The following is a 22,592-nucleotide window of genomic DNA, read 5'->3' as shown; positions in this document are numbered from 1 at the left end:
CGAATCCCTTCTGTTGTATGTATTTTCCTTATATTTTTTACTTTTTATTATTACTTCTGATTTGTTTGTGCACGGAGCCTAATTTGATTATTTTTGTATCAGAGAGAATTGCGGCTGTCGTCATGATCGTACATACGTTGGCAATCATCTACGGCAACTACCCCTCCATACAGCAACATAGATAAATATCCGGGCGGAAAGAAAGAGGTTTCCCCCGTAGCAACTCACCACTGTCTGTGCGAATTTGAGACTAAAATCCACTCCTTCCCCAAATAATCTTCATCACATACACCCTAACTCAAACCAAACCGGCATCTCCAACGGCCCAGGACTCTCCACATCCGCAACAGTACACTCCTCCGTAACAGGCTGTCGAAACGACAAATCACTTTCATCGCCACAATCCGATCCAGAACTATTATACATTTCGAATGTAAGTGTCATGTCGCTGTCATTACAGGTATACGCGGCGTCAATATTGAACATCTGGAATGAGCCCGCGTAGTCATAGTACCCGCCGTTGCAGTCGCCCAGGCTGGGGTACACCAGCGAGAAGGAGATGTCGGTGCAGTTGGTGTCTTTGTAGACGAAGAGGGCGGGGTATTTGTAGAAGTAGGCTGTTGTTGGGTGGGGAGTTAGGAGGAGGAGCGTAGTTATACTGGTTAGGGCGGGGAGGGGGAGCTGAAGAGGTATTAAATCATCAGATTTGGTTCTGTGGAGGGTGAGATGGAGATGTCATCGCACCTTGAATCTGGGGAAGATTCTGGGCATGATGGGCGTAGCAGGTGGGCTGAAGTGCTGGGGTTGTGGAGGAAGAGTGAGGTGGGGTGAGATTCGGGTGGCAAGTTGAGGGTGTGTTGATACTACTTATATACTCTTTTTCTAGCGATCAAGGTTGTATTTCAGCAGGTAGTGATAATACATTCTAGCAGATCATATTGACTGTAGTATCCACGCCACGGTTCGTGTTTCTGCACGATTAATGTCAGTAAGATTGAGTGGCTTGCAACTAGATATGCATGTTTGGGGGGAAGTGAAACAGGTGCAATCACGACGAGGTGTGATGCATCATGGTCAAGACGTCTTCCCGCTAATGATAGTTCCCCAATATTCCGATTGGTAGTGCAAGGGAAAAGAAATTCTCTAGTTAGCAATGCTGCTCAGTGTGGATGTGGTGGCCGTACGCATGTCAGATTAAGCGTCCTGTCATGTATGGTTCGGTGCCCTGTATCTTACTTCTGTTATTTCTTTTTATTCCCTTACTGGAACTGTTAGTGGTTCTGCATTCGTGTAGACTATTGGTATCCAGAGTTATGTAAACCGTGTGCCCAGCAACTGACTAGGAGAGTTGCGGACTATTATACATAGCATTGAGTCATATCAACATCCAACGATGACATCTAACATCACTCATGGCTCGTAGTAGAAATAGAACAAATCAACAAACTATTAACAAAGATCTTTTTCTGTCGACACAAAGTCAACACCCCACCACCTCCCATGATTCATTTACAAGCAAGCTAAGACAGCGGCAAAAATGGCAACAACCGAGCCAGCAGCAGGCATGGTCATGGCAGAGCCAGCGCTAACGGCAGCGGAAGACGATGCCGAGCTGGATGAGGAAGAGGTAGTAGTGTTGGTATCATAACCAACGACGCCGGTGGTGTTGACACCAGACACATAAGTAGTGCCGTTACGGCTGTAGGGAATGTTCACATCCAGGCCGTACGAAGCATCATACGGGAAGGGAGCAGTGTAGTTGTAGGTCGGGTTCTGGCCCTTGTAGGCGTCAATGACGGACTGCAGGATACCATTTCCGGCAGAGCAGGTGTCGTTGGTGGTAGGAATAGGCCAGTTAGCACGGTACTTGGAGTAGCCCCATTGCTCCAGGGGACCGGGCAGAGACTGGTTGATGTAGAGGTGGGTAGGATCAACGTCCCAGTTGGTGTAGCCGACCTTGTCAGCGACGAAGCTGAAGATGTTGGCACCGCAATCCCAGCGACCCAAGGAAGGAAGACCCCAGTTTGCCTCGACGGTGGCCAGAGTGGAGTAGTGAGTGTAGACGGTCTCATCCTTGGTGCCGATGAGGTGGTCGGGGATAGCACCACCGAGGAGAATACTGAAGACGCGGTTCCGGTCGTTGTAAATCTCCGACTCGGGGACACCGTAGGTCTCGGTCTCGTCGAAGGTCAACAGCAGCAGAGTGTTGTCCCAGAAGTAGGTGTTGTTCATGAGAGGCTCAACGAAGCTGCGCAGCCACTTGGAACCGAAGGTGATATTGGTATCGTGAGCATCGTTGGTCATGTCTTACTAGGTTAGTATGGACAGTGTGTAGAGGTATTGGGAGAAACGCACTAGGAGTGATAAAGGCCCACTGAGGGAGGACTTCGTTCTTCATGTCCTCTTCGAAGCTAGTAAAGTTCTTGATGAGGCGCAAAGCAGTGTCATTGCTAGAGATTTTGTCAAACATAACCAAGGGGTCGTGCTTGCGCATGTAGTCATTCGCGCCGGTTTTCTGGTTCGAGTAGTTGTACCCCTGGAACCCGGGGTAGGGCAAGTGCTCCTGGTAGTGTGCCCAGGAGATACCCTTGGGGTTGAGCAGATCCGCCAGTGTCGAGACATTGGAAGGAATGTCATGGAAGTTGTCTGCCGCGGATGATTAGCATTGGGTCGGCTTCCGGGATGCATTAGCATTACCGTTGTCCATGCCATAGTTGTCTCCGCTCACTGAGGCACAGTAATTGGGCTGCGAAGTGTGGCCAACACCGTAGTAGTTGACCAGGGTAATACCCTTGCTAGCCAGCCACTGCTGGTTGGTGTCATTGGCAGCATTGACGTAGTCCTATGACTAATTATGAGTATTGCGACATACCATGGGACAACACATGGATACTTACGACATTCTCCAGCCAAATCTGGTAGAAACGGTCGAAGGACTTGCCAGTGACATTGGAAGTCCAGGTCTGGGGCAACGTGGTCGCCTGGGCCCTCTGGATAGCGGCGAGCGGAGGCTCTGTGGTGGTGATGGTGGCACCGGCGGCCAGCCCGGCCAGGGTGAGGAGCGCAGTCACAAAAGCCATTGGAAGAGGTGCTCAAAAACAGTGAGTAAAAGTTACCTGGGCTTTCATAGCAAGTTTCAGGGCATATCGTCCTTTTATCCTGCAGTGCCTTGTGCACACTGGGCGGCATATCGGCCGATGCGACCGTGGCGGAATACTATCTAGTAAGGTACCTACTTACTTCTACCAGGGACGGACTAGCAGTACCTTAACCCCGCGGGCCAGTCAGAAATGGGGTTGACTTCACGTTCCTGCCGGCAGGAAGAGCGAGTGACAATCGAGGGATAACCAAGCGGGGGCTTCATCCATCGATCCACTCCGACTGGATCGCGGTGGAGTCTCTCTCCACCCACTTTCAAGGCTTCAATTTCGGGGTTTCCAGCAACACCCCTTCCTCCCTACCCAATTGCAATGGCTATCCCCTGCGCGTGCTTGCTGGACCTCGAACGACTTGCACAATCACACCATCTGTTCAGCCCTGAATGAGACAGCCTTGTGGTATTCGCCCTCGACCAAGCTCACCAAGCTTCACGGATGGGTGGATGTGGCCCGGCTTATCCCACGTGCCCGCCACTCTCATCTGGCGGAGATAAACGCGCAAAGTTGGAAGACTGATACCCTCATCCAGCCCGGTCGCAACCCGGCGGACTCCGGAGATGCTGTTAGTCAAGGAGACCAGTATCAAGGGACTCAATCCTTCCAGCCGCTGCTCTATTCCAAGTGGTTAGAAGAAATGCACATGTGACTACTTTCTGCACCAACATCTCGGCATCTACTCCATATCCCGAAAAGGTAGCAAAGACTGCCTTGACCACCATTCGATAATTGGATGTACACGACCATCCTAGTGTAGACACACAGTGGAACGCTGATTAGCTTCAGCTTGCATACAATTGGACAAGCCTTTGTCCATGCGCTTTTTCAAGACATTCGAATCCCACCCAGGTCCACCATGTTCACAAAATCACCGGGTTTAAAACGGAGCCCGAGCAAGAACGGCTAGGGCAATTTAGCACTAGCATATCGCAGATCGTACTCAAGGCATGCTGTCGCGTGCGCACTCCCTATTGGGGATTGCTCCTCGTGCCATCTGTTCGTATGACAAATGGATATGGACATGCAAATATTTCTCCAAGTTGGTTCTCAGAAAGCTCAGCCGTTGTGCTTCGAAGAAGACCGACGTTGCATCCAGGTAACCGTTCATTCTGCCCTTCAAGATAGTGATCTTATCGCAGTTGCAAATCGCCTATCACTATCTTTCACAGTATCTATGCCGAGACCATGGCATCTTTAGCTTCGTTGTTCCTGCTGGTTGTGCCTCCCACCCCCACTTTAGACTATGTCTGCCTGAGGCGGGAACTATTAATGCCTCAGGCACTCAAACGAAGCGCACTCTGCGTGAAATACCCATGAAACTTGTTGGCATTATTTTGACTCAAATGGTAAATCCAGTAAGAGATACTGTGATTATAATAGAATATCTAGGATGCGTTAAGCTATTGGTACTGCTGGTATCAGTCGATCTTTTAACAATCCTTCCGGGTCCTCGTCGAGGTCCATGTATCTGCCTTCTACGCGCCTGCTTCAGAAGGCAAGATCCAGTCGATATTACGTAAGGCTTACTTTTCGTATATACAGAGTCCCTCCTTCCAACTACTTGGGCATAATTCCAGCCTGAGGCGTTGCGTACGGGGTTCTATGGCTGGCCGGTGTAGCAGTAGGGTCTCCCATCTATGAATCCTCGGCACATAATCACCAAATCAACCCCGCTTTTCGAAACATCGCAAAACTCTCCAACCAGCCCTCTACCGGATCCTGATCCCCCTCAAAACCGGTCTCCTGAAGCCTTTCCACACTCAACTGCCGATCGAAAGTCAACCAATACCCGACACTATCCAACTGACGATACCCCACTCCGACCCCGCCAGTAACAGCTTTCGGACACCCATTTTGGGTAAAGATGTCCCGATATTTAGTTATATACTCCCCAGGTGCGAGTACCGAAGCCCGCTCAGGGACTTCCCCAACCTTCAAAGTATTATGTTCCGTCTCAGGAGCAGATTCAATAGGTGGCACGCCCACAAGACCAAACCATTCTGCCAACCGAGGCCAGAGCGACCCGTATGTACACGGTGTCGCACGGTCAGCGACATTGAATAACCGACCACCCCCGCACATCTCTGGATGTAACGACGCGAAGATCATGAATCGCGCAAGTCGGTTGCTGGATACGGGGCTGAATAGTGACGTAGCACCAGCCGTGGACCCGGGGAAGGGGACCTCCACAGATGCCTTGGTGGTCTCCTCTTTTTCTTGGGTATGTGGTCCAATGCCATTGTTGTAGGCATATATGGATAGATATTGTGCCCAGTGCAACGCCAAGCTGAATTGTGATCCATTTGGTGTGAACCCAACCTGTTATTACGATTAGTCGTTCCATTCGTTAGGGAAGATGAAGGAAGGACTGACAATTGCGTCCGGACACACTTCGCACCAGGTCCATTTCCGTTCCTTGCTGGATGAATCGAGTATCTCGCGGTATATTGGATAGACCACTGTCTTGGCATAGTCTGATGGGAGGCTGTTCACCAATTCTTCGCGTAGAGGTGGAGTGAACGTTCCGCCGGCGGAATAGATGCCGTATCCCTAGCCAATGTCTGGTCAGGGGTGATTCCTCTGCACACTTCAAGGATAATAAGTACTCACCCTAGTTCCACCCACAAATGCAACGAACTGTAAATCCGGACTGATCAAGTTATGCGCATCAATGACATTTTGCAGCATACGTCGATTTGTCGCTACTTCTTCCAAGTCGTCGTCCATGGCGGCGAAGGCTACTCGCTGTCAGAAAATTCCACATAACCACCATGATGAGATATAACTATACCCAAGTAATAGACATGAGTCACGCCCTCACTATCCTCAACAACCTCCCTCAACCACTCCACCAGTCTATCCGGATCCCAGCTGCGAAGATCAACGCCCGAAGCCAATTGCAGCTGGGGCCGATTAGAACCTGCCTCTGGCCAGTATGTCTGCGAAGGATCGAGGGGTCTGTTTGTCACAGCTGTGACCTTTTGAAATGTCCCAGCGGCAGGATATGGACTCAAGAGCTGGTTTATCAGCGCCCAGCCGATTAAGCCTGATGCGCCGTAGACAATTGCATGGTTGGGAGAGTTTAATGGCATTCTGGAGTGATTGAATGCCCCTTCTGATAAATTGTATTTGTATACCTTGCAAAGTAGGGGAGAGTAGTTCGAGACTTATATAGATAGAATCTTGCGTCGGGGTCGCAAAATGATCGTGGACGGTCGGGATCCCGGATAGGTTTAGCCTGTCCGGGACATATGATGAGTGCATGGCACGTCATTTTGTGGGAAGTACAGATTTCGATTGCAAATCTTGAAAATTTGGATTCTCAAACCCGTTTCTGCGGGCGCTGTTTGAGATTGTAAGATGGTCCGATTGTATGCGTAAGATTGATATTTTCGTTGTATGCTACGGTCTATGAATTGCTAGGTTCGGAACCTTCTAGATCTCGGAAACACATTGGGAATTGCATACAAACTATCTCGCAAGAGGAACTCACACTAACCAACAGCTTAACCAGTGCCCTCAGTAAAGAATGCAAAGCATTTCATCTCAATACTCTCTCGTGGAGGACCATGTATATGTTCCGGATCCACAAATGCAGAGTGAAGCAGTGTCACGCTAGATGTAGCATCACTGCCTAGCTGCTTGAAGATGAGCGGCTCATCTGGCTGCTGCTCGCTCAGATAATACCAGTCATGCTTGTCGTTGTAAACGGGCAAGCCAAACTCGACTACATGGCCGGAAATAGTTCTGCGATCTGGGACGATGTCTGAAACAGGGTCAACAGATCGCCAATTACACACTGCAAGAGGATCTCTTCGAACTGTTTTGATTGGCCTCCATGCGTTGACAACGACAAAGGGATGGCTAAGAAGCCGCTCAATTTCATCTTCGGTAAGGACATCCTTTAGAACAGTCCGGCAAGATGCACGCGTCATGTCTGAATGAACACCATGCGAAGGAGAATTCGGGGTGCTCATTTGGTTCCCGACTTCGTTACCCTCAAATCTGGTGCGAGTGAGATATACGACGACTTCGGATGCACCGGTTCTGCAAATATGGTCAGAGAAATTGAGTCCATTTTGTCAGCTTATCCTTTGGCGTGGGTGAACCACTTACAGTCGCTTGACCAGCTCTTCAGTAGCGGGCTGAATTATTTGTTTTATCTGAGCGGCGTCATGCCAATCCGTAACCCCCTCAATCCCATGTTTAACGTATTGAAAGCCTTGAACATCCAAGGTAAATTCGTGCTCTTTACCACGAATATCCTTGATTACAACGTCTCTCACATCGTTGATACCCTCGCGTTTGGCAAAACGCCGCTGAGCCTCGGGCATATCGGCATCGATTGGTTTTAATCCTTCACGGCCAGGCGGGATTATATAGTTCAGAGTTGTAGGGACATCACGTCCCTTCCCGACCGAGGATTGGCCATTGGAAATGGATACAGTCATATTGGTGAAGATCAAAGCAACCAAGGCAAAAAGAGGGAGAATTACTTTGATGAAAAAATCTTGGAAGTTTGGACAGATAGATGTCGGATGGAGGATACTTATGCAGTTCTCTTATGCATCAGCGGATAAAGTCAAATGAAAGGGGGCTCGGGTTCGTATTCGGGCACTTTACCAATTCGGGGTACATGTCTTATTCGTATTCGGCTTCGGATTAAGGATCGACAATTGGCACCAGAGATGCGCTTTTGAAGAAATCCACTTGCAAATATGCAGGGTCCACACTCTTTTTCCCCGAAGCGGTTGGTATATTTATATAAAAGACCATGCCAGCCTATTCAGGGTTATCGGCAGAAATGAGATCTTCTGAGATCCTGACCTGAGCCCACAGCCAGCCCAAACACATAAAGATATTGAAACCACATGATTCCATTCGAACTATCCTTCACTGAATATCCTTTCCCAAAACTCAAACAGAAACAAAATTATGATCACGAAAACTATTGCCATCATCGGATGCGGAGGCATGGGCTTATCCATCGCTCGGCGCCTCGGTGCTGGCCGTCGACTATGTATCGCCGACTTCTCCGACGGAGTCCTCTCCGCCGCACAGGAAACCTTGACAGACGACGGTTACACGGTAGAAACATTTCAGGTAGATGTTTCTGACTATGCATCCGTTAGCGGCTTTGCACAGGCGGCTGCATCACAAGGTCCCATCGAAGGAGTCATCCACACAGCCGGTTTGTCACCATCCGCAGGTAGTGCGCAAAAAAATCCTTGAAGTCGACCTCCTCGGCACCGCCAACGCTATTGAGGCATTCTTGGAAGTGGCGCAGTCTGGAACGAGCATGGTCTGCATAGCCAGTATGGCCGGTCACATGGGATCAGGCTTGCCATCGGAGCTCGAGCGTCATCTTGCTACAGCCTCCAGGGAACAATTGCTGGACCATCCCGCTTTGAACATTGATCCCAGCGACCACCATGGACCTGCACGGGCGTATGGTCTTTCGAAACGTGGAAATATACTTCGTGTCCAAGCTGCCGCGAAAATTTGGGGGCGTGTTGGGGGAAGAGTAAATTCTGTTAGCCCTGGAGTAATCTCTACAAGGGCTGGCAGACAGGAGATCAATGGTCCAGCTGGCAAATTTATTGCCATGAGCCCTGTTGGTCGCGTGGGCACACCGCAGGATGTTGTGAATGCCGTGGCATTCTTGGCGAGTTCGGAGTCGTCTTTTATTACGGGCAATGATATACTAGTGGATGGTGGGGTCGTGTCATCATTAAAGTGGGATAGTTTATAGGCCTGAGTATTAGGTACTATCATCGGAGAGGCTTTCCTGTCGGTACCTGTATATTCCAAGTAGGTATGGTTATTATTTAGCCTTATATAACCCTGTCTAATGCGCACCAAACCACCCTGTCCAAACACTGGGTGCTGGCTAGTAAGCAAGGAGTTAAAGGTGGATACTGGCCACACATGAAAGACAGTGATCTTATGGCCGAAGGCTATTCTAAATCTTGTCCCATTGGAAAATCTACATATGAACGGAACGTAGACGTTCTTGGATGGTAATTTGACGAATATAGCTTATATTCAGATATTGGTCTGGGCCCAGTTATGTGTCAAAAGAGTGTATCCATACAACGATGCATCGTGCTCGTAAGATGCTCCAAAGCAATAAAAAGCAGGAAAAAGTTCCAACCACGTTCAATGTAGGTCTCATGTTACTTGATGGTTATATCCAATCGGATACATTTGTACGCATCTAGTCATCGTCTTGACTAGACCTGGACGGTCAGGCAGTTGAGAAGACCCTAGAGGTAATGCATGAGTACGTGTTATCAATAAACCATCTTGCAATTCCACTTACAATTCCATTAGTGGTGCAGCAGGCAGCTTGGTTGTTGCAACTTCCAACAAGCGCTGATAAAATCTTAGCAAGACGGACAGTGAATAAAGTAGTGTGATAACTTACGAACGCAAAGTCCGGGAAGCACGTTCACATTCAAGATGCCGTTAGTCAAGCTAGTGCAGCATGAGTTGGCTTGGGATGTAGTGCACTGTGAGGCATCGCTAGTGCCTGGTGCAGCGCTGGCAAGACCGATAGTCGCGAGGACAACAAGAATCTGAGAGAAGTTCATTGTGGTTGGTTATATCTTTGTCCGATAATAATGTGAGATTGTATAGGATGCAGGCAATTTCTTGGGATGATAGAATGAATACAGTATGGAGTTCGCGGTCTTTGATGGTTTATATATCCCTTTCAACCTTGAATATTGTCCGAATGTAAATATGTCACTTGGCCTGGTATATCAGGTGTTCGTCCTAGTTTTGTCGATGTATTTGCATATTTGAGACATCGTATCAATGTAGTAGTATCATAGACCATCTAGACTGTCAGGGCAGGCGCCATGTGAGGGACAATGCGCAACAAATTAGCTCGGTGCAGCGCATAAGTGAGTTGGGTCTCGCAATGTGTCTTCTCAACTGACCCTTCTTCAACCCCACTGCCGGAGGATTTTGAGATTAGGAGTAGGGTCTAGATTGCTCTGAAAAGTCCTTCATGCAGGATGACCCCCAAAATGCTATTTGCGAATCCTACCCTGTGCTACCATCCGAATCTTAATCTACTGCAGCCGAATATCGACTAGCTCATTCCCCATTATGTTGCGGAGGGACCTAAAGGACAAAGATCTACAACAAGCGTGAATTAAAATGATTAGAATAATATAGGAAATATTCAGCAATGATTAATAACGTAGTAAAGATTCACATTTCATAATGTGGCTGGATACATATATGGCAAGTCTTCATCATTCAGTTCTGCTCCATAAAACCTTTCCTACCGGCCCATAGACAGTTCGTTAATCTCACCAAATACACAACCCCACTATACTCTCCGTGTGAGTCATGTCGAAAAGATTTTGGGGAAAAGCATTATGCGAGAACAAGATAAACAAACTTCGCTGCAGTTCAACCCCACTGTTGAAGAGCGGGGTGCGTCGTACCCCTTGCAGAAGGCCATAAAGGGTTACAACGGGCGATAGGATACGCCCGCTCATGGCGCGGATACTTAATGCCTTATCTCTGAGGCTTGTAATGTTAGCCCGTTTATAGATTTGATTGTTGTTAACCAACGCGCAGGCCGTTGGTTCTGTTCATGTGTGCAGCGCATACAATATACTCCTATACGGATAGGGGATAGCTTACGTTACTACTCTGTGTAAGCATGTCCTTCCTCCTACCTTCTGGTATAATGTCTGACTGACTTTCTCCTTGGGTGGTTCTGATCATTTCCACGTTGGAGTGTCACCTATGAGTCTATGAAGAGTTACTCATAGCCCCTCGCATCTCAACCCTCAAATTTTATTTCTTCAGCATCGTATGACTTCCTTAATCTGGTGGCGTCGGGTACTTTTTCCTTAATAGCATTCCACATTCGCATTCTACCCTTCTTTCAAGCAACAGACAGATGTAACTATCAGCATCATGCAAGGGATACTCGAGCTTTGCATAGCGGGTGAGAATGTGCCGTACAATCATGTTGTACCGCTTACGTACTAGAGCCCTGACATTCTTTTGACACAAATGATTCCTAAATCGCTGCGTTAGGACGAAATGGACCTTGCCCAAGAGGCGTTCCCAAATATATGACCGAACCGATCTGCAGCATTCAAATTATTTCTGAAGTGAGAATATCCCAACCATATTGCCACCACCCTTACTAAAAGCGGCCTTTGGTATTTCATGTAGATACTGACTTGCAGAAGCCCATGATACATCCTCTAGGAGAAGCGCTGGGTGTCTTGCGGGAGGACCCTTCAAAAGAAAAGATCTACAAAGATCTAAAAAGTAAGCAGTGAAAAGGGATTCCCCAGATGTGAGATAAGCATCGGGCAGGGATATCTCATAATGCACTAATATAAATTCAGGAAGAACAATTGTGGCTGTGGCAAAGCTAGGACGGGCTGATCATCTTCTGCCGATCAGGATGAGTTGGCACGGAGAACGGAAGTTCGGACACGGATACGGAGTAGGACCCAGCTAAAAGGCCGATCGTGCGGCGGCGGTACAGAAGGTCAAGCCCGCCCTGGTGGAGAACATGCATGGTGAGGATGCGCTGGACCGTGGGGGCCAGAACCTTTTTTTTTTCTATGCTCGGTTTCGGTTTCCTTGCCCTTTATAGCGTTCTCTTCGCAATTATGCTCCTTTCTTTCGTTTTTTATCTTTTCTTACCTTTCCTTTTTTCTTTTCCCCCGGGTAATATTTTTTTTCCAATTTACCTCTCAAAGGGGAATTGGTGATCTTATATTGTTTCATTAGCCTGAAGAGGAAGAGGTACCGAGGAATTTGGAGAGAAGGATTATGGAGGATTGGAGAAGTAAAGGGTCTAGGGAAGACGCCTTGCATGAACTAATTATCCGGTTAGTGGTAGGGTGTAAGCACTAATGTGGAGGAGTTGTAGAGGGTGGTCAATGAGGTATTAGGTATGATACCGCGGATTTAGAAGGATCCTAGTGAATAAGGGGCTTATATGCAAATAAATTCGTGGTGCTATGACTTTGTAGGTTCCTAGAGAGAGCATTGCATCCAGTGGCTTGGGGATTGAGATGGATATCTTGTTCTATTGTACATGTCTATGGGATGGTGGGGAAGGCTTTTGATATTTTGATCCTTCCGTTTAGGTATGGGCGTATCCCGTATTTATCCCTTCCTGGCGTGATGATATTTTACTGCCTATGTAGCAGTGGGATAATGAGCCTAGACAGGCTCTTTCAAAGCTCTGTCGAAACTTGGTGCATGTTGTGCGATAGAGGGAGGGGTTTGGGTTCCAGTGCTTTGTAGCGCTGGAATGAAGGCACCCAGTGCCTGTCTCGGTTGGTCTTGGGAAAGACGAGGGACATGATGACGTCCAGATGGTTGCATAGATGACTGAACCGCGCATGACTGTGTCCGTTAATAAAATTGACACGCGGCTTTGCTGCCGATCAGGCCACCCATAGTGGATCTCCGAAGGTGTGATAGATATGCTGCTAATGGCGGGAGAGCGTAAACTCATTCCGGCTGAGCAGCCTTACTGAAACACGAGGTAGCGTTTGCCTTTTTTCACTTGTCCCTGACCACCCACGACCAGACGACCGACGTTCTCGGTCTCCTCTGCATCGATATCCTCCCCTATGATTCCGTCCGTACGGTCCAGAATCGCAGTATCTTCCGTCCTAAAGCCACTCATGTTAGTCGCAGAATCCCACTAACCAGAAAGTAACTCACTTTGCGTTCCCAAGCAGCGGCATCTGAGCTCTCACATCCTTCCGCTCCGCAAGTTGCACCCCGATTCTCAGCATCGCAAATGCATCAAAGGACTCCGTCCAGGTGGGATGCAATCCCGCGTAGAAGGCCATGATCACCAATCCGACAAGATGCAGGCCTATTATGGTCGATAGAAATGCGATCGCCCATGGTCGTATCGCGAAGATCTCGACAGAGGTTCCGTCATCCTTGAAGAGGATACGGCGGTAGGCCTGCTCAGTTGAGGCGCGGCCCAGGTTGGCCTTGTTGGCAAAGAAGGTGCCCTGGGTAAAGACTGACGTTGTCTGGGGGTAGTCGTAGTTTGCAAAGAGCTGACCAAGCCAGGCAGCCAGGTCGTTGAAGTATGTGGAGTTGGTGTCTGATGCACAGGGCTTGAGGGTTGCGTATCGCCAGGAGGTAGTATCCTCAGTGTTAGTGTTTGACAGGTAAGTGAACGGAATGGGCTCGGAGCACTCGTCCAACGACAAGGAAGTGATGTTCGGTAGAGTCGGTGTCGAGTTAGCACGATTGGCGAAGAACGTGGACGGGCCGAAGAGGGCCTTGGTGGCTGTGAGCAAAGGCCCAAGAGCTGGCGAGCTGACAGGAGTGGGGTCGGGATAACCATATCTAAGCCAAGTGAGAAGATTATCACAACGAAACTGGGAAGCGCTACTGCCACACCAGCCAGGCTTTCCCCACCCTAGGCTTTGCTCAGGCCGCACCCTGCCACTTGAAGAGAAGAACCTTGTTTCCTAAAGTAGGTGACAGGGTATGGCATAAACGAAGCCTGGTATGGAGGCAGCCTGGCTGGTGTTGCGGTAGCGCCTCTCATAAAGATAACAGTGAGCCCTTACCCTAGAACATGTGAGTTATCTAAGGCTCGCACATCCATACTCTCCTCCTGGTCAACGATGACATTCTCTGGATCAAAACTAGTTGCAAGATCGAACGTCTCCAACAAGGGACCCGTCTGGTAGTTGTTCATGTAGTTAGGGAGCATGAAATACCCCGCGGTCGTATTCGCACGAATGCGCTGTGTCCAACTCGCTATCCGGGACCCGTTGGTGAGGAAGCTCATGGCGACTGAATTGAAGTGAATGTACGCTTCCTCGGCAATGTCCTGGCGGTTCCGGGTGAGGTTCCATGGGAAATTCTGCGAATCTCCCAGCGCGCACACCTTTACCTCCATCATGCCATCTGCAGAGCTCGGGACATTGTAGGAAGCATCCAGACTCGACAGGTTCGTAAGCGTCGACGCGGAGAAAGACCCTGGTCCACCGCAGCTGTCGGGATAGCTCTCTTCCGCTACCTCTTCCGAGGCAACGGACGTATTGAATCGAAGCGCATGATCGCTTATTATTCCCGTTGTGGCCGAGTTGACGGGGATGGAGACAAATGAACTGTTACCGCGGAGAGGATAGAACTGTGTAGCAATTCCGCCTTGGTTCGAGTTACTCACGCAAGAATATGCCCAGCTCATAGATGAATTGCAGACTGAATCGGGTGTCCGCCAGATATTTGGCTGAGAGTCGTACTGAGTAGCGTAGTTGATTAATGACCTAGTATCTCCAACCGTTTCGATGGACTTCACTTGAGACAATCCGGTGATGTCGGCGTCAGAAACCAGCGGAGTGACCTTGGAGGGTAGACTCTCGACCAAAATGGTCACCTCTGACACGAGCAACTGCTGCAACGGCCAATTTAGACCACCTATATGAGTTGGTCAGCAGCCTCTACACATCATCATTACCTCCCTTCCTTACCTAAAGCGCAGACGAGGAATGCATAATACAGGAGCGGACTGCCCAATCGCCGCCGACCCCCAGCAGAGAACAGTCGGGCAAGGATGAAGGGATTCCACCATCCTCGATCAGCTACCGCTAGCAATTTCCGGAGGCTGAATGCCCGTTTATTTCCAGCGGCCTGGCCATACACTATGGCGGTATGGGCGGCAATGAATGAAGAGAACGGGATGGTCAGCACCGCCATGACTGAGTTAACGACCCGGGCGGCCAATCTCCAGCGGCGTGTAGCAGCGATGACGGCTGCGGTGAGAGTTACTTTTGTCGCTTCTCTCTGGCTGCAGGAAAATGTCGCAGTCGCGTCAGAGTCGATGACACCCAGGACCGTCTGGGACGCGCAGGTTAGCTGTCGCGCGCTTTCCCATGTTGGCGTTGAATGGTGGTAGAGGAGAGGACGGTGGGTAAGGATGCACGTCACGGTCCATGAGAAGATGAGGAGGGAACAGTAAATTAAGACAATGGGGATTAGATGCTTCAAGCTGCGGGATAAGGAACGAGACGTTCTGTGCGAATAATCGGCTGACTTATCGTCATCGTTTAGTGTATGAAATGGAATATATTCCCCTCGTAGAGCAGTGTCACCCGACCCCATTTTGTAAAGTGACTGGCAGAGTCAACTACATAGGAGAAAAAAGTGAGATGGGGGATGAGCATGCAGGGTCTGTCTATTCTTATTTACTAGGGCCACCATGCTCACTGCCAGATCGAGTCTGGTGCATTGGAGCATAAACTTTGGCCAGGATGCGCGGTTGAGCCTCGCTCAGCCGGGTGGGTCACTCAGGGTCGGCTTGGCGAGGCTGTGGCTTAGCATATCTTAGCCTGACACCCTCGGAATTGCCGACGGATGTGACAAGTAGCGAGAACAGGCTGGAAGTGGAAAGGCCATTTGGTGCTATCTCCCCTTCCTATTTATCACTGGTAAACACTATAATAACCTTCCACCATCAGTAGATACACTTATGACGCATGCCTCCTTCCTAACTTTCTCACCTATCGCAGTCTGTGGAGTAGCGAAGATATCTCAGTCCTAGCCTACCCTCAGGATATCAACGGAATATACAATAGAGTTATTTGTTGAGAATGTACTCTTCGGGTAGGCGACCACAAGGAAACAGCTTAATTTGTGCATATGTATCTTAAAGTGCTATTTCCGGATATAGAAATCTGGCGCGGTTTCGAAATTGCGAGCCCTAGGCAATAGACCACGTGCAGGGACCATGAATTGTGTTTCCGCCTACGTAGATCCAGGAACTGTCACACCCACACTTTTTCCAGTCCCACCTTCTTCATACTTCCAAACTTCACCTTCAATATGCCCATAATAGACTGGATTTTTCGTCTGTTCCCACGATACTCACACGAAAAGCGGCTTTCCAACCTGGTAGTGCTACCTCGCGAACTATTACTCCACATCGGTAAACTCCTGACAACCGCTGACATTATCTGCCTCAGCCTATGCAGCCGAACACTTAATCTTTTCGCAACAAGCTTTTACGACTTCAAGCCACCCCAAGACAAGCCCTTAACACTTTCAGTCCTCACAAGACTGACCCGAGACCTCCCAAAAATGTTCTGCTGCCACTACTGCGCCAAGTTGCATCGTATCACTGACGTCCTCCATCCCGCACGCTCCATGGGTTTCCGTCATCGGTGCTCGGACCTGGGAGTTTGGCATAGAAAGTGTCCACAGCCGTCGATTAGATGGCTGATAGCTGTCCACTGTATGACCACCCTATATGACTTCCGTCACTGCCACCTGGTGGCTGTCCTACAAAATTACCATTCCGGCGGCCGATACGGGATCAACGCGGAGTCCTTGGCTTTCACCGAGGTGGTTGATTACCCTCAACAACCAGCAAGAACGACTTTATTATCAGTGGAAGGACGCGTCTGTACACCGGCTGGAGCTCGCCAAAGACCATCGCTAGTCCTGCAAATACAACAGTGGGTTCTCGTCCATGATCTACAGGTCTTCTCCGACAGGGGTCTCGATGTTGCTCTTTCAGTACTCCACAACTTCTTTATTTGCAACTGGTTGAGAGTGGGCCACGGGAGTATTCAAGATAAGATTCGACCTGCAAATCGGCAACGAAACATTTGCTGGAAGGAGGCACCACTCACAGAGATTATGCGATGCTTGCATTGTGGTGTGGAGTTTCAGATCGTCCTCCGAGACTGTGGGGAGGATGGGACAGCAGTGGCAATTACTAAATGGTTAGACCTTGGAGCCGGGACAGATATTGAAGATCCGAAATGGAAAAAGGCTAAACACGATAGAATCTATATACGATCGTGTCGAAGCTACGGCGAGCATAGGGGAGGTCCGTCGACTATTCCGTGAAAGCTCTGATCAAGAGTGACCCTACGCCGCGAAACAGGTCATACTTGATGAGAAGACGATACCGTTGGGCAATGTGGCGCTACTCGGAATCTATGTACTATCTATTCCATCGCTAGCTCTAAATCTATGTTAGCCAAGTACCCAGGCTAAATCGCTTTGTCATGTTAAAAGACTCAATGCTTCTTTTCTAATCTCTTCTCTGGTCCCATGAAAGATCCCCAAGTTGGGAAAGAACTTCGTTCCTGCCCAGAATGGAAACCACCCACAGCGAAGACCGACGACCATCTTCCTGAAGCCTTCCAGGTTCTTCTAAGCTTTCCTCTTCTTTCTTCACGGAACTCATTTGTTAACGTTCTAAGCTAATACTTCTGTACGTGTCCAAGCTTTCAACATCATGGGTTCTGTAGATATCATCTTTATATTGGGAACGCTGGGTACTTGGGTTGGGGCGTTCCGTCCTGACCTAGAAATCCTAGTGCGTTACATTGTTCGGCAATTCACTCCCACTTCACGCTCGTCCCAAGAGTGCATCGTCACGGCCGTCGAGTGTATTGACAACGATCAACGCTCCGAGCTGGACCTTTGCCGGGAGTTGTTGCTCCTGCAACAGCAGGAGATCAGTGGGTTGAAGGCACAAATTGACGATGTGTGTCGGTTGTAGGAGGCGATGCGTACCGACCTCAGCGAGCTGAAGACCAGACAGTTTCCCACCAGGACGTAAGGGCCTGGTAGTTGTTCCATACCTATGAAGACAACGAAAGATGAAACGTGAACAGAAAAAGTAAATCCCCGGCAAGGGTTGCGATCGGGACATGGACTTGAAGCTCCCTCGTGGATATTCACCTTCAAGTTCAATATAAGAATCGTACATCTATATAGTATAACAGATGTATCTAGAAGGCGTCATGGTTTACGAAGATTGTATGTAAACATGTCGTCTAGATGAAAATCAATTCTTTGAGTGTGTGTGGCAACCTGGCGTCCTTTGAGCGACTGAGGATTTCAAGGCCCGACCGAATACGCCCGTGAGTTCTTTGGCTCGAGAAGTTGTGACGACTATGGTGTAAAAAGTGTACATTTGACAGGAGGCCGTGAGTATAGCCTTCAAGGCATCCTGCAGCTTGTGCTCATCCCAATAAGCTCTACCTTAGCCCTCTTATCTCCATCACCATGCGCGGCATCGTGGATCACCAATCCCCATTGTGCCTCCACAAGCACCCTGTGCACCTGCGATGCGTGTTCGGTGCGGCGAAGTCAGCACCATGTTCACGGTGTAATCTCTATGTTTGAGGATATCCGTCATGTTGTCTTGCGAGGTGGAGAGGTTGAATAGGGTAGGGAGGAGGAATGAGACGATTTCCGCTAACCAGGATATCAGTATGCATGTGAATGAGTTGGATATAACACGTACCTAAGTTCCTATCTGCAGCAGTAAACTGCAGTAGATTTGAGCTACTTTCACCTTCCTTATGCGGTCTGATTTGGATTGGAGCAGCGTGTTGCTAGGGGGGTGGAAAGTTGGTTTGTGCGGATGAGGAGTCGCTAAGACGGTCGATATAGAATGGGTTGTTGACCGTATTGAGGTGGTGTGGGTTGACTAAGGGTGTCAACTCCACTATTACCAGATAAGCTTCAGATAAGGTTACGGAGGTCGCCACACATATCTATTCGAGGTATCTATCTATCCTCAAAATAGTATATAAAATGGCATGCTATCGTATCGATTAGGCGAGCGTTATTTGTCGACTTCTTCGGCACAGCGCACGTATTTCTCGCGTTGTGAAGGACTTACCAACAGTGGACTAGTGTACTATTTTTCACTAAATTGGTACTTATCAACATCCACCAGTCCAAATCTTCATCTGAAGAATTCTACAATGTCATATAGTAGAGCTCGACGCGTTCAGCATGAGTATTGTTGTATATACACGGCCTACATTTGTAAAGTCGTAAGACTGAATAAAAGCCGTTCGTTCTCCCGCTGTGTTTGTTTTTTTTTCCTTTTCTCTATCCTATACTTTCTCTACATCGCTGTTTCCATAGATAGAGGTTTCTCCTGAAGTTACAGATCGCAGACGATCGATATGGATGATAAAGTGACTTCTAGTTGGATAACCGCTGGTGCTCGGTCCTCACTATACCACACGAACCAGGACTGAGGGCTTATTATCGCTGGGAGCTATCGCTATGTACTTGGTCTGACAATGCTAAACTGTCATGATAATAATGTGTCGAGTAACGCAGGCTGGATACTGATAGAACCTCCCTAAGCCACTGGATAGTAGACAATAGTATCCAGTGTGCATGAAGTTGGCGATATGTTTCCATCTCATTCGTAGGTTTTTAGATCCATAAAACGCAGGGATACCCGATAGTGATGATAATAGAATTAGAATATGCAGATTAACGGGAAGGCAGAGCTCGGCTGCCAGCCCCGCCTCTTCCCCCCTCAATGCCCGACGTGGACAACATCGGCTCATCTTATGCGAATAAAAGCCTCCCTCATGCCACCTGAGTAAAAAGTAGAATCCCTTAATTCTGTAAATTCCACGGTCAAGCTGATCTGATTCCAATCGAGAAAATGACATTCGAAATATACATTCCCTCAACCCTGACCTTCCAGGACTACATCGCCGTCTGCCAATGTGCGCGCACATTTGCTGATGGGTACGATCGGAAGGTGAACACTGATCTTTATACGGCCTTCATCCTAGTAATCGCAATAGCATAGTAATAACCCTAAACTAATATTCATCGAACCTAGGACAAAACCCGCCTCCGCGCCGCCCTCGCCCCCTCCGTGATAGTCGACTACAACAAAGTCCTTCCCCACGTCACCCGCGAGACCTACGAAGCAGACCACTTCGTCGAGACATGGCTGAACCCAACCAACCTTGGGAACAAGGCTCTGGCGACGCAGCATCTCCTCGGAGCACCATACTTCAAGTTCGCATCGGAGGAAAAGATTGTCGTACAGTGGCAGCAACTAGCGAGCCATGGGCGGTGGGTTGACGGACAGGAAGAGACGCACCCGGTTAAGCGCAAGATTGACGAGACGTCGGATGGGAGAAGCTGGATGCAGCAGACTTATGTAAAGGTGGATGGGCAGTGGCGGATTCAGGTGCTTGAGCCGGAGGTTTTGTACCACACGGGGGATTTTCAGAGGATTAGACGGCCAGATGAGAAGGGTGAGGGGAAGGTTTAGGTTTGAGGTGGAGGGTGTTGGGGTCTGGGATGGTCGTGGTCGTGGTCGCTGTTATGGCGATGTGCTGTTATTGGGGGGTGATAGAGTATACAGCTCGCTGGAATTTAGGGCTTACTTATTTTCTACTGGTTAAGCTACTTGATCTCTTTGACGACGCTGTATGTGACTGATACTGTCGGAGGGATCAGACAGTGTCGGGTTGTGGGGATCTCGGGATGTGGGCTGTCGGATACACTTTGCACAAGAAACCCTAACGGCAAACTTGTATGCTGAAGAAGGCTATCGTTGCGAAAGTGGACTTCGTCTCGATAATGATACAAAGTTATTCTCAATTCCTTTTAAGAAAATGTAGCAAAGAATCCCTATGGTTAACAACAGTTTATGTTGAGAGTTTGCCAATGCTAAACGTCCCCAGTTCTATGGAACCCCTGAGCCAGGGATGCGTCACACGATCTAACAGCCCACATCGCATACCAATCCTCTGAGTTGTTGCAGCCCCCTGAATGCTGCGTATAGACTTCACGAGCAAGGTTCAATGAGAGAAAACAATAGCTCGGTAGAAAATCGATCGCTTGTGTCTCTGCCAGGCCGGCCCACGTCTGCACGATTTCGGCAGCCACCTGGCGGGCACGATGGACGAGACTTTCAGAATATGTCGGCGTCCGTGCCATCTTGCCATTGTAGAGGGCCAGTAGATATGTCAGATATAGTATGTATAGTGCGCCACGATGGACACACAGCGTAAACTCTTTAGATTGTCGTGAATGCTCGATCAAGGTCCATTGAGCTGAGTAGCGAACAGAGGCAGGTAGACTTTCCAGCCACCGTTTGAGTCTTGATTCGACGCTCGTGACTAGTGCTTGGTCGAGGTGCTGCATTTTCCATAGCAGAATAGCTGGCTTCATACCATCGTCCAGTGCATCACGCGTTTGACGGTCCAGGTCGACTGTGTAGAGAAGGCGGTACATGCAGCGGATAAGTTTCGACCGTTCGATAAGGATACCGCATAGTTGGCGTGGTATGGTGGCTCTGAAATGCTCTCGCTTGCTGGACCTTCACTTGTTGGACAAAGGTAGCGTTGATTATGGCTCGATCAAATACTGAAAACACGTCGGGAACAAACTGACAATTGAGACTAGGTGGTCGTTTTATTTGGAATGGAGCATCCAGAGCCAGGGAAATTGTGAGATCAGCGGTGTATAACGACCATACTAGTCGCTCACGAAGCGAAGATGAGATCGTGCAAAGGTACTCTGTGTTTTGGTTGACTGGCTCATCTGTTGGGTCCAGTAAGCCTGCGCCGATCGCGACAGAGAGAGCATGGCGAATCCAATATCGGGATTCTGAAAGACTAGCCTCGGACAGGTTTTCACGGATACTCAGCAAGATGAGTGTTTGGGTCATGACAATCGGATTGCGCTCGACCGAGAGATTGTATAACATCTGCGCGCGTCAATGATGTTACTTGAGAGGAGAATTTCTGGGGATGCATGCATGCACTCACTCTCGCCCTTTCGCGTATAACCCTCCCAATAGTATCTCGACTTGGGTGACCCGCTGCCTGTAGTTCCAGGGAATCCACGTATGAGCTCCCCGCATAGAGGACGGCTTGATACAGAAGTGGTTGAGGGAATTGACGGTCATCACTTTCTAGCAGCCTTTGAAAGATATTTGGTATCTCTAGAACAGGGACTAGGGGATGTACCCATCGCAGATATGACTGCAGAAGAAGGCCGCGTAAATCCTCGCTTGGGAGTAGTAGTGTCCCACTGGACTGAAGTTCTTCTCGATCCTTAAAGGCGATGGAAGTGAAAGCGCAGGCTTGAAACTCGCGACACGAGAGAGATTGAAGCATTTCAAATCCTATACCGATAGGAAAAGCCGGCGTGGGGTCCAGATTCAATGGTGAGGAAATGGGCGCGAAACCCGCCGTGCGCTGATGTTTATTTCTCTAAGTTGAGTTGGTGCGGTGGCATTTATACTTGCAGTAGGGAGAAATGGAAATCCACAAGACGGGGAATAGCGCAGCCACCTTATCTTTGCCACGTCGCAGGATTTAGTGCTTACTGTAAGCGTCTCATGCTCAGTATATTCTTACAGGTGGACCCCTGGTGTGGTGGATCATTCCTGGTCTTCGATGCTGATACCTAGGAAACCCTGGGAATTAGAGCCGCGGGATGAGCCGCGGGATGTGTTTCGGACGGACAGCAGGCTAAATTGCCCCATCAATCAGATGCTCCGGTTAGATACAATCCCCGCTAAGACAACGCCTATAATCTCCCTCTGTTTTGATCCACAGTCCCACCAGCCCAATGAGATCATCCCTCGGCCCTCAGAATGTGGCTATG

At 49.0% G+C, this 22,592-nt stretch overlaps 11 protein-coding genes across 11 annotated transcripts; 4 read left to right on the top strand and 7 right to left on the bottom strand.

Annotated features, from left to right (window-relative positions):
* Window positions 1-270: 270 nt before the first annotated feature.
* Window positions 271-771, bottom strand: BO87DRAFT_415322 (uncharacterized protein; the record flags this gene model as incomplete). Its single annotated transcript, XM_025626682.1, has 2 exons — window positions 271-681; window positions 745-771. The coding sequence occupies 2 exons, from the start codon at window positions 769-771 to the stop codon at window positions 283-285; spliced, it is 426 nt and encodes a 141-aa protein (XP_025480571.1). The 3' UTR covers window positions 271-282.
* A 506-nt stretch (window positions 772-1,277) lies between these two features.
* On the bottom strand, window positions 1,278-3,112 carry BO87DRAFT_458377 (phosphoesterase-domain-containing protein). The gene is made up of 4 exons (XM_025628871.1): window positions 2,898-3,112; window positions 2,698-2,842; window positions 2,356-2,646; window positions 1,278-2,306 (listed from the first exon to the last, which is right to left on the bottom strand). The coding sequence occupies exons 1-4, from the start codon at window positions 3,078-3,080 to the stop codon at window positions 1,510-1,512; spliced, it is 1,416 nt and encodes a 471-aa protein (XP_025480570.1). The 5' UTR covers window positions 3,081-3,112; the 3' UTR covers window positions 1,278-1,509.
* Window positions 3,113-4,365: 1,253 nt separating this feature from the next.
* Window positions 4,366-4,743, top strand: BO87DRAFT_36937 (uncharacterized protein). The gene has a single exon (XM_025621972.1). It carries the CDS (start codon window positions 4,469-4,471, stop codon window positions 4,673-4,675), a length of 207 nt encoding a protein of 68 aa, XP_025480569.1. The 5' UTR covers window positions 4,366-4,468; the 3' UTR covers window positions 4,676-4,743.
* On the bottom strand, window positions 4,484-6,314 carry BO87DRAFT_357271 (SDR family oxidoreductase). The gene is made up of 4 exons (XM_025621404.1): window positions 5,947-6,314; window positions 5,766-5,893; window positions 5,529-5,705; window positions 4,484-5,474 (listed from the first exon to the last, which is right to left on the bottom strand). Exons 1-4 carry the CDS (start codon window positions 6,245-6,247, stop codon window positions 4,812-4,814), a joined length of 1,269 nt encoding a protein of 422 aa, XP_025480568.1. The 5' UTR covers window positions 6,248-6,314; the 3' UTR covers window positions 4,484-4,811.
* A 339-nt stretch (window positions 6,315-6,653) lies between these two features.
* On the bottom strand, window positions 6,654-7,680 carry BO87DRAFT_357270 (uncharacterized protein). The gene is made up of 2 exons (XM_025621403.1): window positions 7,272-7,680; window positions 6,654-7,202 (listed from the first exon to the last, which is right to left on the bottom strand). Exons 1-2 carry the CDS (start codon window positions 7,604-7,606, stop codon window positions 6,662-6,664), a joined length of 876 nt encoding a protein of 291 aa, XP_025480567.1. The 5' UTR covers window positions 7,607-7,680; the 3' UTR covers window positions 6,654-6,661.
* A 410-nt stretch (window positions 7,681-8,090) lies between these two features.
* On the top strand, window positions 8,091-8,907 carry BO87DRAFT_415318 (short-chain alcohol dehydrogenase like protein; the record flags this gene model as incomplete). The annotated part of the gene is made up of 2 exons (XM_025626681.1): window positions 8,091-8,346; window positions 8,390-8,907. The coding sequence occupies 2 exons, from the start codon at window positions 8,091-8,093 to the stop codon at window positions 8,905-8,907; spliced, it is 774 nt and encodes a 257-aa protein (XP_025480566.1).
* Window positions 8,908-9,167: 260 nt separating this feature from the next.
* BO87DRAFT_375883 (uncharacterized protein) lies at window positions 9,168-9,812 on the bottom strand. The gene is made up of 3 exons (XM_025623153.1): window positions 9,583-9,812; window positions 9,478-9,530; window positions 9,168-9,421 (listed from the first exon to the last, which is right to left on the bottom strand). The coding sequence occupies exons 1-3, from the start codon at window positions 9,746-9,748 to the stop codon at window positions 9,389-9,391; spliced, it is 252 nt and encodes an 83-aa protein (XP_025480565.1). The 5' UTR covers window positions 9,749-9,812; the 3' UTR covers window positions 9,168-9,388.
* Window positions 9,813-12,236: 2,424 nt separating this feature from the next.
* Window positions 12,237-15,309, bottom strand: BO87DRAFT_357266 (uncharacterized protein). The gene is made up of 4 exons (XM_025621402.1): window positions 14,660-15,309; window positions 13,751-14,606; window positions 12,879-13,523; window positions 12,237-12,826 (listed from the first exon to the last, which is right to left on the bottom strand). The coding sequence occupies exons 1-4, from the start codon at window positions 15,288-15,290 to the stop codon at window positions 12,682-12,684; spliced, it is 2,277 nt and encodes a 758-aa protein (XP_025480564.1). The 5' UTR covers window positions 15,291-15,309; the 3' UTR covers window positions 12,237-12,681.
* A 701-nt stretch (window positions 15,310-16,010) lies between these two features.
* On the top strand, window positions 16,011-17,968 carry BO87DRAFT_434642 (uncharacterized protein; the record flags this gene model as incomplete). Its single annotated transcript, XM_025627719.1, has 3 exons — window positions 16,011-17,019; window positions 17,423-17,685; window positions 17,927-17,968. 3 exons carry the CDS (start codon window positions 16,011-16,013, stop codon window positions 17,966-17,968), a joined length of 1,314 nt encoding a protein of 437 aa, XP_025480563.1.
* A 1,618-nt stretch (window positions 17,969-19,586) lies between these two features.
* arp1 (scytalone dehydratase arp1) lies at window positions 19,587-20,244 on the top strand (the record flags this gene model as incomplete). The annotated part of the gene is made up of 2 exons (XM_025621401.1): window positions 19,587-19,719; window positions 19,804-20,244. Exons 1-2 carry the CDS (start codon window positions 19,621-19,623, stop codon window positions 20,242-20,244), a joined length of 540 nt encoding a protein of 179 aa, XP_025480562.1. The 5' UTR covers window positions 19,587-19,620.
* Window positions 20,245-20,645: 401 nt separating this feature from the next.
* Window positions 20,646-22,369, bottom strand: BO87DRAFT_406147 (fungal specific transcription factor domain-containing protein; the record flags this gene model as incomplete). Its single annotated transcript, XM_025625975.1, has 4 exons — window positions 20,646-21,281; window positions 21,313-21,687; window positions 21,749-22,195; window positions 22,343-22,369. 4 exons carry the CDS (start codon window positions 22,367-22,369, stop codon window positions 20,646-20,648), a joined length of 1,485 nt encoding a protein of 494 aa, XP_025480561.1.
* Window positions 22,370-22,592: the final 223 nt, after the last annotated feature.

Source organism: Aspergillus neoniger (assembly GCF_003184625.1).
Source record: "Aspergillus neoniger CBS 115656 unplaced genomic scaffold BO87scaffold_13, whole genome shotgun sequence".
Taxonomy (NCBI): domain Eukaryota; kingdom Fungi; phylum Ascomycota; class Eurotiomycetes; order Eurotiales; family Aspergillaceae; genus Aspergillus; species Aspergillus neoniger.
Note: the sequence above shows the minus strand (reverse complement) of the source record. Positions and strands in the feature narration are given on the sequence as shown.

Coding starts and splice junctions, on each gene's coding strand:
- BO87DRAFT_458377 (XM_025628871.1), bottom strand. CDS start 3,080: ATGGCTTTTGTGACTGCGCTCCTCACCCTGGCCGGGCTGGCCGCCGGT. Junction 2,647..2,697: donor CAACTATGGCATGGACAACG/GTAATGCTAATG, acceptor CATCCGCGGCAG/ACAACTTCCATGACATTCCT. Junction 2,307..2,355: donor GTGGGCCTTTATCACTCCTA/GTGCGTTTCTCC, acceptor TAACCTAGTAAG/ACATGACCAACGATGCTCAC.
- BO87DRAFT_36937 (XM_025621972.1), top strand. CDS start 4,469: ATGAAACTTGTTGGCATTATTTTGACTCAAATGGTAAATCCAGTAAGA.
- BO87DRAFT_357271 (XM_025621404.1), bottom strand. CDS start 6,247: ATGCCATTAAACTCTCCCAACCATGCAATTGTCTACGGCGCATCAGGC. Junction 5,894..5,946: donor GACTCATGTCTATTACTTGG/GTATAGTTATAT, acceptor GACAGCGAGTAG/CCTTCGCCGCCATGGACGAC. Junction 5,475..5,528: donor AAGTGTGTCCGGACGCAATT/GTCAGTCCTTCC, acceptor TCGTAATAACAG/GTTGGGTTCACACCAAATGG.
- BO87DRAFT_357270 (XM_025621403.1), bottom strand. CDS start 7,606: ATGACTGTATCCATTTCCAATGGCCAATCCTCGGTCGGGAAGGGACGT. Junction 7,203..7,271: donor GAAGAGCTGGTCAAGCGACT/GTAAGTGGTTCA, acceptor CCATATTTGCAG/AACCGGTGCATCCGAAGTCG.
- BO87DRAFT_375883 (XM_025623153.1), bottom strand. CDS start 9,748: ATGAACTTCTCTCAGATTCTTGTTGTCCTCGCGACTATCGGTCTTGCC. Junction 9,531..9,582: donor GCTTCCCGGACTTTGCGTTC/GTAAGTTATCAC, acceptor AGATTTTATCAG/CGCTTGTTGGAAGTTGCAAC. Junction 9,422..9,477: donor GCTGCACCACTAATGGAATT/GTAAGTGGAATT, acceptor CATTACCTCTAG/GGTCTTCTCAACTGCCTGAC.
- BO87DRAFT_357266 (XM_025621402.1), bottom strand. CDS start 15,290: ATGGGGTCGGGTGACACTGCTCTACGAGGGGAATATATTCCATTTCAT. Junction 14,607..14,659: donor ATTCCTCGTCTGCGCTTTAG/GTAAGGAAGGGA, acceptor CAACTCATATAG/GTGGTCTAAATTGGCCGTTG. Junction 13,524..13,750: donor GATAACTCACATGTTCTAGG/GTAAGGGCTCAC, acceptor CACTTGGCTTAG/ATATGGTTATCCCGACCCCA.